Source organism: Dicentrarchus labrax, unplaced genomic scaffold (assembly GCF_905237075.1).
Source record: "Dicentrarchus labrax unplaced genomic scaffold, dlabrax2021, whole genome shotgun sequence".
Classification (NCBI taxonomy): Eukaryota; Metazoa; Chordata; class Actinopteri; family Moronidae; genus Dicentrarchus; species Dicentrarchus labrax.
Window position 1 is genome coordinate 11,591,221 of NW_026136701.1, and position 10,042 is coordinate 11,601,262.

The 10,042-nt window shown below is 38.1% G+C and overlaps 2 protein-coding genes across 2 annotated transcripts; both read right to left on the minus strand.

Moving 5' to 3' along the window:
* Positions 1 to 444: 444 nt before the first annotated feature.
* Positions 445 to 5,290, minus strand: mbd3a (methyl-CpG binding domain protein 3a). Its single transcript, XM_051407118.1, has 7 exons — positions 5,097 to 5,290; positions 4,147 to 4,312; positions 2,952 to 3,089; positions 2,530 to 2,620; positions 2,253 to 2,430; positions 1,426 to 1,581; positions 445 to 1,320 (listed from the first exon to the last, which is right to left on the minus strand). Exons 1-6 carry the CDS (start codon positions 5,108 to 5,110, stop codon positions 1,431 to 1,433), a joined length of 738 nt encoding a protein of 245 aa, XP_051263078.1. The 5' UTR covers positions 5,111 to 5,290; the 3' UTR covers positions 445 to 1,320; positions 1,426 to 1,430.
* A 1,011-nt stretch (positions 5,291 to 6,301) lies between these two features.
* LOC127367362 (cytochrome b-c1 complex subunit 10) lies at positions 6,302 to 9,382 on the minus strand. The gene is made up of 3 exons (XM_051407128.1): positions 9,244 to 9,382; positions 8,377 to 8,507; positions 6,302 to 6,697 (listed from the first exon to the last, which is right to left on the minus strand). The coding sequence occupies exons 1-2, from the start codon at positions 9,291 to 9,293 to the stop codon at positions 8,387 to 8,389; spliced, it is 171 nt and encodes a 56-aa protein (XP_051263088.1). The 5' UTR covers positions 9,294 to 9,382; the 3' UTR covers positions 6,302 to 6,697; positions 8,377 to 8,386.
* Positions 9,383 to 10,042: the final 660 nt, after the last annotated feature.

The following is a 10,042-nucleotide window of genomic DNA, read 5'->3' on the forward strand; positions in this document are numbered from 1 at the left end:
CTTAAAACAACAACACTCACACACCCATAAAGACACTGAAAGAGTTAATGATCACTGTGATTGTTCCTCCCTTCCATACTGGCTGTAAATAGTTTCCCACCTAAAACAGCTGTTTTTAGTACCAAATTTCCCCTTTGTGCTTCCCTGCTGAGCTGGATTGAAGGAGCAGCGACACAAAGAGGGAATTTAGTGCTGGAAAGGTTGGAAGATACTCATCTCATTTGACCAATCCAGACTACTGAGGCCTCATATTGGCTTTGGCTCAACAAGGACTGTGGATTTTGGAAAGTAGGAATCATTACAGCGACCACAATATACGTATGAGCATGTGAGTATTGTCTTGAAACATGTGAACCCATCCTTTAAAGAAGAATGGACCACAATCCTGATCACAAAAATCCCTAAATGCACGAATGATAATGACAAAATAAATGACACCAGTCATAAAAGAGCTGCATTTATTTGATAGTGACACAGTGGTAAAGAGACAAATAATAAATCTTGTAATGAGGTACAGTACATCTTGTTATGAGGTACATCAGCGTTCTTATTGTATTTTCTGGAGGGCACACACTTTTTCTGTTACTGTCCAAACTCAGATGTAGTTGGCAAAACAATACTGATTAATACAAATACCATGACTTAAACTTCAAAACCATGTAAACTGAGGTTATTTTGAGAAATAACACTATGTTGAACTATAAAACCTTAAAATCAAACAAGCTAAATTTTAATATTCACAGCCAAAGAGAGGCTGTGTACATGTAAACATACTGCAACCTTTCTATGCTTCCAAACATAAAAACACACTACCTACAGTGCCAGAGAAAAATATAAAAGAGCAACATGTTCAGGAAGAACAGTTAAAAAAGAAATACACTTGAGAGGTTTTTCCAACATGAACTGGTACATTCAAAACACACACACACACACACACACACACACACAGACACAGACACAGACACACACCAGTCACATACATCAGGTTTGTGTTATTAACTTTGAGCTTGAACCGCTGTTAACTAAATGTAACACTGCATTGTATAGACCACCATCCGTAACTGTCATATATTAGTAGAGGTAAACATGAACTGAAACTCAAAAGCACCCTTGCAAGATTACACGGTCACGTGTAAAAAAAAAAAAAAAAAAAACATTTTAAAAAAAATAAACGAACAACAGTCTTTGTTTAGGTTAACAAAATCTGCAGAATGTCTGCATTTAGGGTCTATTTCAGTTAAAAGTGTATAAAAAAATATTCATGGAGCCAATTATTTTGAAATGGAAGGAGTTTACCAGCAAACTTCATGTCCAACAATCCTGTGGGAGAGATGAGAAGAGACACGTTACAGGTTGCCGTTCATTACAACGGACCAACAGAAAAGCATTCATTAACACTGGAAACAGTCCTGTGGATTTGTGTACCTTGGCTATAATTCCTCCTTTTCCACCTGCTCAACCTTCTCGTCTACTTTGTTGGCTGCTGCTTCTGCACCAGTGTCCTCTATATGAGCCAACATGTCAGCTGTGAGGGCTTCCTCAAGACGCCTCCTCACATTCTGCACCAGGTCTTCCTGCTTCCTGGGGGACGCAGACAAGGAGAAAGTTAAAAAAGTGGCACTAATGAAAGTAAACCTTGATGATGAAAAGGTAATAACAATGTTCAGTTATTGTCATCTGGTGGCCACCAAAGCACTGTGTAGGGCCATTAAACCTGGACAGTTTTGCCATGTTCCCTTAATCTTGGTAGTGTCAGTGTAAGAGTTTGTGAGCGATACAGTTTGGTTGTATTAACCAAGGACTCTTGAAGTAAGTCTCAACACTCAACTACTGAACACAAGACATGTAGGTTAAACGTCAAAATAGAGACTTAAAACCACAATAGAGAAACTGTTGAAGAACTCATGTTAACAGAAAATAGCTGTAGATGACTTGAAATATTGAAAATGGCAACTTCCTCTTCACAATACTAGAGCTAAAAAAAAAAAACCTAACCAGCTTTGTAGCTATGTAAGTTGACATTTTAAGGCAAAGGACACTAACACCAATGACCTTTTAACCAGTTCTGAAATTTTAACATGATCCCAAAACTAAGAACATGTTACACTAACTTGTTACTGGATACATGTTAAACAAATAAATAATTACAGTTTACTACTTAAAGAGCCCAATAACTGACCAAAAGAAATGTATGTATTGATGATGTAGAGCAACCCTACAGTGAGGACACTACAGCTGTGTGAACATCTTACCGGATGTCATCGTCAGTAACTACAAAGGCTTTGCAGAGAGGTTGTGACGTGTTGAGCCAGACTCCAGGATTTTTCTCCACCGCAGCAGTAAGCTGTCCAGTGACAGGAGCGGGGCTGGTGTGCAGGGCACTGGCGATGGCAGACAGCAGTGTTTTATCTGAACATGCAGGCCCAACACCTAAGGGGAGGACAGAGGACAGGGACAAGTTAAGCCTCCAAAGAAATTTCCAGCTTTGTATGATACAAGGTTGTCATATTTGTTTTTGGTTACCCTCACCCTGTAAGCCTTTGGGAAGATCCATAGTTTTCACCAGCTCTTCTGCGATATCAAATGCGTTTAACCCGCTCAGCTTCCTCTCCCAAAACAGCTGAACATTGAAGCAAACAAAGATGTTTCTTGTTGAGTTCTGAGCACAGTTTTTCCCAAACTGAATATGTGCATCATTATCAATTTTAGGAAGATATTGAACGAGGGTGAATTAACCCTTCAACACTTTGTATATAACAGCAAAGACAGAAACAGACATAACAAAACATCAGGACACCAGGTCTTATAGAACATTACTTCTGGACTCTGCTTGCAGGAACAGACATTGTCTTTGGCTCACTTGATCTTTTTATAATGGTAACATTTTCTAAAGAGTGTCGAAAGATAGTTCAAAGAACTGAAATGTGCATGTTTTCTGGCCTCTGACTTACTTGTTTCGGTTGGTCCACAGCCTTCTGCGGGTCTGTCTTCACCTTGTTGTTGGGATGATTTGTTACCTTTGTCACGGGTTGTTTGAAGATGGATGCCGTCTGTCGAACTGGTAGTGTTGTGTTTAAGTCAGGCTTGGCCTTTAACAGAGACAACAACATGTCATGAACATCTGATAACTAATAACTTTGATCAATCTTCTATTATGATGACATTAATGAGAAGTTTCTGTATACATACAGTTGTATTGACTGCATTATGTTCAGTATTGTCAGTAGCAAACAGGAGGTACCAAACATCCCCCTTTGGAGTGTGAAGGGACAATGTAACGTTACAATGGCTTGTAATGATTATTATGATCCAGGAATAGTTTGGAGTTAAAAAAGCTTAATCCTTAAACTGAACAGCAAAGATAAAAGGCTGCAATGATGTTAAGTTTTATAAAAGGCATTAAATTCCCTCGTAGCACAGTCATTAGTCAATCATTAAATAATTTCTTTGGGAGAGGTTTAATGTCAAAGAAAAAAGCCGTCTATGGCAACTCTTCTTCAGCTGTTCAGTAGCTACAGGGTTGCACTGCCAAGATTTAATAATCTAGTTCATATTTTCTGCCTACAATAGTAGACTATATTTAGTGGCAACAGTCTAACTATAAACTATTTGCACAAACATTACAACTTACTAGAGTAAACAATTAAAAGGTTTATTATGTAGTTCATAGTAATTAACAAAGAAGTGATTTCAGACACTCCAACTGTTAACCCAATGTGGGAGTGGCAAAAGAAAGCCACCATTGAAAGTGTCATGACATATGAATGAATGAATGAATGAATGAATGGAAGACGGTTGTAATGAGACCTAAACTGAACTTTTTTAGCCATACTAAATCACACCAAATGCTATGTTTTAGGTTTAAAACAATACTGTGGATTGTGTCAGACATTTAAGACTGAAGAAAAACATACTGCTAAACGTATTTCCACTGATCTCTTTGATTCACTTGAACCAAAAGTCTTATTAAAACCACTGCGATTCAAAGCCGTAAATCAATAACATGAAAAAGTCCAAGGGAAGTTTTATGGGCTGTATGCACACATTTTATAGTGTCCAGAGATCACTGAGCACCATGCTCATTCATTTCCTTCAAGTAGCACTGCAGTGTCGTCTCATAAACACCAACACAAACAACAGACTCACCTTGATTTGATGGCTGATGTCATAATAATGCTTGTGCCTGCTGCGCTGCACTTTGGCCAGGAGCGTCCGTCCGGCAATGGCGTGGCTGGGATTCACATTCACGTGAAGGTTGCTTCCCAGACTACGGACTATCTGGGGTTTGTTGAGGATGCGCTTAACAGGTACACTGGAGAGAAAAACAAAAAAAAATCATCACCACAAGACTGACCTCTTCAGTAACTGAGGCTATGGACACCCATACGTCATCCTCACAGGCTGAAGTTGGGCTTCAGAGGTCACCTGACTGCATGTAATTTATAAATGATCAAAATGTGTAGGCTGTCCAGCCCTAACAGGTGGATAAGGAGACAGGATATGTCACTCAAGTCCATCTGTACACGCCCACACAAGAGGTGTAATCATCCAAAGTAAGTGGAAACACCTGTGTGGCTGTTACTTTTGAGTGTGTGTGTGTGTGTGTGTGTGGGAGGAGGAACTTATAATAATACAAGACTGGCTGCCCTTTCAAGCTACTAATATAGTGAGACTGATGTATTAGCTACTCATTTTAAAAGCGCTGCCAGCAGATAAATCCGTATTGAGGGTTTTAACCAGCTCACTGTGCCGCAGCCGAGAGTTTTACGCCGTATTTCAGTAGCTGTGCCGGGCCCCAACGCACCGCAAGTCAAGCGTGTGTAAACAATGAAACTTAGCTAGCTAATCAAGCTAGCAGCGTTGGAAACGTCAATGTACCCGCAACCAGCGTATCAATTACTGTTGTTAGAAGCTGTAAGTTTCCTAATGTAATAAACTCAAAAATATCTAACGTTTGCGTTTAGCTAAAACAACAAATGTTTGGATAACAAAGACCTGATCATTAGCTAAGTGTAACGCTCGTATGCATGCGTGCATTTCCTGCACAGAAACTTTAATTGTAACAAGTCCTTCGACCGCACATTTAAAAGTCCCACCTTTTTCTGTCCATGGTCTTGGTTGTTTGGATTTGATCGCCCGTGATTCTGGCTTATAAATGATAAGAAGCCAGCTAGCTGCCTATTATTGCAGTCATAATATTTCGCCGAGTCTGGTTTGTTATCGATCGATCCCCGCTGTCTGTCTCCCGTCAGGACGTGTACAACAGCAGATCACTCCGCCGGCCTTGTGAGCGTAGACTTCGGCCATGCTCGTGTAAAAGTAGTCCGAAAAGGACGCTCCGGATCTCACGTGGTTTGAACTACACACTGTCAGAGGTGGGAAGTTACTGAACTACAACTAGTAGTTTGACTAAATAAAACTTGTATTTACGTAAGTATAACACTTAAGTACAGTTTTGAGGTATTTATTTGTGCCCATTGACAGTGTATGTATATATATATATATATATATATATATATATATATATATATATATATATATATATATATATATATATATACGGTTGTACCTTGTACTCGACTTAATTTAAACCAATACTGGTACTTTGAATCCCCGATGTTTGTAGGTACTTTGTAAGATTTAGTAGTTGCATTATTAATATACTGCATAGTAACCTCAGATAATGACACATTTCTTTACATTAAACTAACTACAGTAGTATTAGTAGCCTACAGTAGTAGGACTGGACTAAGTACATTAAAATGCTGCTTTCAAGTTACTCTGAAACACCCTCAAATGTCCGTTCTGCATGATAACGTTAGCTGCTTATAATTATGTACTTTTTAATACAACTTTATGTTTATATATATGTACTGGTAATGGAGTAACTTTACATCATTGCACTACTACTTATAGTCAAAGGGATCTTTCTACAGCTGCATTAACTACGAGATATTGCAGTAATTCTGTAACTCCATGGCAACCTTTATTTACAACTTTTAAGAGTAAGATTTGCCCACACTGAAATATTATTTATACAGATACACAATCCATAAAAGTAGCTCCACCATCTTAAACCTAAATTCAATCCCCCAAATTGTTTGGCTGCTCTTTAATAGTGTTTTTGTAAAGTAAAGCAGTTTATATTTTCAATGATTAGTTAATGGTAGGAAGGGCTAGACCAACAAAGCAATTATGTCCTTAAATTATGTCCTTAAGTGATCCGACAGTGTTAAGCCAAACTCCACTGAATACAGGATTTAAACCATTGCAAGTTAAATAATTACACACAACCACAATATAGGATAAATCTCACATATTTTACTTCTCTTCCAAACAATTATAGCATGACACGAAGAACAGTTTTATTTCCATTTGTGAATTAGATTTGACCCACAGTCCACAGATGATTCAAATAAATACCTGACCCCAAACTAGGAAGGAAAAGAAAAGTTGATTTATCATCTCATCTGTTTTCATATTCCTTCCATTAACATTTCCACTAGTTGAGAAATGTTGAAATGCCAAACTTCAGTGCATTTGATAGGATGTTGATGGTGAACAGTTCAGTGTTGACTCTGCAGGATGAAGATGACAGCTTCCAGTGGCCTGGCATGGAATTGGACCGGAGTGCAGGGTACCCTCTGCAGCAGTTCTTGTTCAATATTTAAGTCTTAGTGTAAAAAACAGCACCGACCTGACGGGAGAAATCAAAGTCATAAGGTTGTACAGAAGAGAGGGTCATTTGGCTGTAATAGATAAATCAAAGATGGATGGAAAGTCAACAAGTTCAGAGGAAAAATGTCATGTTTAAGTGACATGGTAAGGAGAATGAGCAGTTCACTTTGAGGCACATTTGTCCTTTTGTTCATAAATAGTGAACTTGTTTTTTTATTTATTTTAAAAGCAGAATCCAACACTCACTTAACATACAACACTGTGAGTTTGATGGAGTTTAGACTTTAACAAGACAGTCTAAATACCTTCCCATCCCTGTCTTAAAAGCGGCTTCATGTGGTCTTAAAATAGGCCACTGTCCTGGATTCTGGTCTTCTGACACCTCTAAACTACGTGGCCTAATGTCCCCGAATTTCACTCTGTTTCCTCAGTCCTGTCAGTTTCCCAGTCCCTGCTATGTCTCGCCACAGGTACCCATCAGGTTACACCAAAGGGATGGTGTAACCTGATGGGTTTTTTTTTTTTTTTACTAGAGGCACCACTTACAAAGGCACTTCATTTTGTGTCGACATCCAGATCAACCAGATCAGTACGTCTCAAGATGTGGAGCCTGGGAACTGGATGAATCTGAGGAGCTTATGATGTTTCCTTTGCTCTGGTTCTGCATTTGCGAATTAAGCCCTAATTCACACGGGACTATCATTACCTGGGGGCCGCAAGTAATTTCTAATAATTGCATCAGGGGTCTGTGATCCAAATTCTGTGCTAATCTGCCATGTCTGTAATTTGTAAAATAAGAATCCCATTGCAAATTGCCTACCATATTTCCACAGAGGTCAGGTGCTAATATTAGTCCCTTGCGCATCTCTGTGATTTAGGATCATTATTTATTTTTTGCAAGGTAACAAACTTACCAGTTAATTTAACAGAGCTGAACTTAACATGGTGCAACACTTCTTATATATATATATATATATATATATATATATACACACATGGTCAGGAGTTATTTTTACAGGGAGCAACTGTCTGCAGAGTTTAAGGCTTTCTTCACCACAAAGATCAGAGTTTGTGTGGCTTTAGTTGGACGAGGTGCGCACACACAGAGCACAACAGTAGTAGTTTCATTAACGAGGCAACCAAGGGTTAATGTTGGTAAATTTGAGTAAATACAGACTTCGCTTATCCTGTGTGAATGCCCTGCACAGAACACAGACAGGAGGCAAATTCCTAAATCACAAGGTCTGCTGGTAATACCAGTCTCGTGCAAATAGGGCTTTATTCTGGCGATGCCAGGCTAGAGACACCAGGGGTGCCAGGGTATCACACTATAAATTTGAAAAAATAAATAAATACATATATTTAATGCTGCAGGTAGACTGGTGTGAGTCTTTTTAAATCATGTTCAACCCTGTGGATTTGTGGTAAATAATATATAATCTAACCAATTTGGAGTATTAGAGCAAAGGCTCGTTGAATATACCCCAACATTTTGCTTTGTAATCATCGGATTTATTTTCTACATCAAAATAAATGTCTAGAGAGCATTTGTGTCAGGTTCTTGTTTCTGATTTTAAAAGATAAAGTAGGTGCAGAAACAATCCTGACTCTGATTACTGTGTACTTATTCATCTCAAGCTGTTACACATCCTCCACTCTTATTTCTGCAGTCATGTCTTTGCCATCCCTTGGACTAACCTGAGTTCCACTAATCGTCCTTCTTGAATTTGCCACTGATGTAGGGAACGTAATCTAAAAACAATCGCCAGTCTGTAAAGTGGACCAGAGAAACGCCTCCGACTGTGCCCCATACAGCCAAAGTTGGGATCCTGTAGAAAACAGAACATTGTCAAGATTTACCAGTTTTTCTTCCATTCAGAGTTAACAAAAAAGGACCAGAGAAAATGTTTCTTCAAAATCTTGATACTAGAGGTCAAGTTGTTTTTGTTGTGTGAAGTTCTCTTATTTTGTTTGTAGCCAGAAAAGAAAAGTGTTGAAACAACTGAAAAATGGATGCCAAAAATATGCAACTTTAATCCTGACAGTCTATTGTTTTATTTATTGTAAACAAAACAAAATCAACAGATTTGCTATTTACAGCTTCACAAATACAAATGTGAAGAGCTTAATATATTTGACATCAGACTAAGTAAACACTGGACATGAACTGGATATTATCTCTGACTCTTGAAGACTAAATGATGAATGCATAAGTCCTCTTTCTGACTAATCTATAACGAAAACAATATCTTATCTGGGGACATCACTGAGGAAGCTAGCTAGTTGGTCAAGTTAAACATGTTCAAACTGGGTAATAAAGATATGAATTAATTTTTTTTACTGTGATCAGGAGGAAAAAACAACATTTATTTTAAAATGGTAATTTAATGTATCTTCAGCCTGAGTTTAACTGGCTGATAGCTAAAGTTAGCATGTCCCCACAGCAATGACCTCGGCTAGGCTAACAGCTAATGTTAGCTAAGGACACATGAAGATTATTTTAGCCTGAAGTCTGACTCCTTTAGGCTTTTTAACCACTAGTACGATATATTAAAGAGATCTTACCATGATTTGGCAATCGCCACATACTTCTGACCGATTACTTTAGAGATCATTTTAGCTGAAATGTGTCCTCTTTACAGGACGTGCTGCTTTAAAAGCTGTAAAAGACTTCCGTTTCAGTTTTGCTAACTACACCTAGTGCGCAAGTGCGCAAAGTACTTCCGCTTACTAGGAAAATAAAAGTCGCCCACAATAAAATGTATTTATAAAACTAATAGCATTATTATCTAATGAGGAGGCCCTGACTCACACAGGTGTCAGAATAATTGTATTATACCAGAGCTTCACATCGACACTGTGGATTTGTCAACTGAACAAATTACGTTATATTAAATGTTAGTGACTGATGCTGGTTTTATGTTTATTTTAGATATTCATTTATTGTTATTATTTTAGCACTTTCATCCTAATCTGTTATTATTATAGGCCCATGTATTTATTGTTTTCTCTGTCTGTGTATGAACTGTGTTTGTCATGTCCCTTTGTTTTATTTCCACTTTTTATTGCACAATATGCCTTTCTATGAAGCCAAAGATTAATTTTCATGAGTGGACGATAAAGATTTGCATTCTTTATTCATTTAGTTTAGATTGCACTTACAGCTAAATATATGTGTGTTCATTCAAACTCCCTCATACTAATGTGCTCACAGAAAAACTGAAGCCAAGAAGTATTCCAGCACAAGACTGCTAATGAGTCTCTGTAATGCAGTTGCAATGTGTAATCATTGCAGTGTGCTTTATGGGCAGTAGGAGGTGACAGTGCAGCTCATTTCTGCCCCATAGTGGACTAATTGAGATAT

What these genes read in the sequence shown, in the direction of transcription:
- mbd3a (XM_051407118.1), bottom strand. An exon ending in ACATCAGCCATCAAATCAAG is followed by an intron (nt 3,090 to 4,146) that starts GTGAGTCTGTTG and finishes TCTCTGTTAAAG; the next exon opens with GCCAAGCCTGACTTAAACAC. An exon ending in GTTACTGACGATGACATCCG is followed by an intron (nt 1,582 to 2,252) that starts GTAAGATGTTCA and finishes TGCGTCCCCCAG; the next exon opens with GAAGCAGGAAGACCTGGTGC.
- LOC127367362 (XM_051407128.1), bottom strand. Translation starts at nt 9,293, where the DNA reads ATGATCTCTAAAGTAATCGGTCAGAAGTATGTGGCGATTGCCAAATCA. An exon ending in GTGGCGATTGCCAAATCATG is followed by an intron (nt 8,508 to 9,243) that starts GTAAGATCTCTT and finishes TGTTTTCTACAG; the next exon opens with GATCCCAACTTTGGCTGTAT.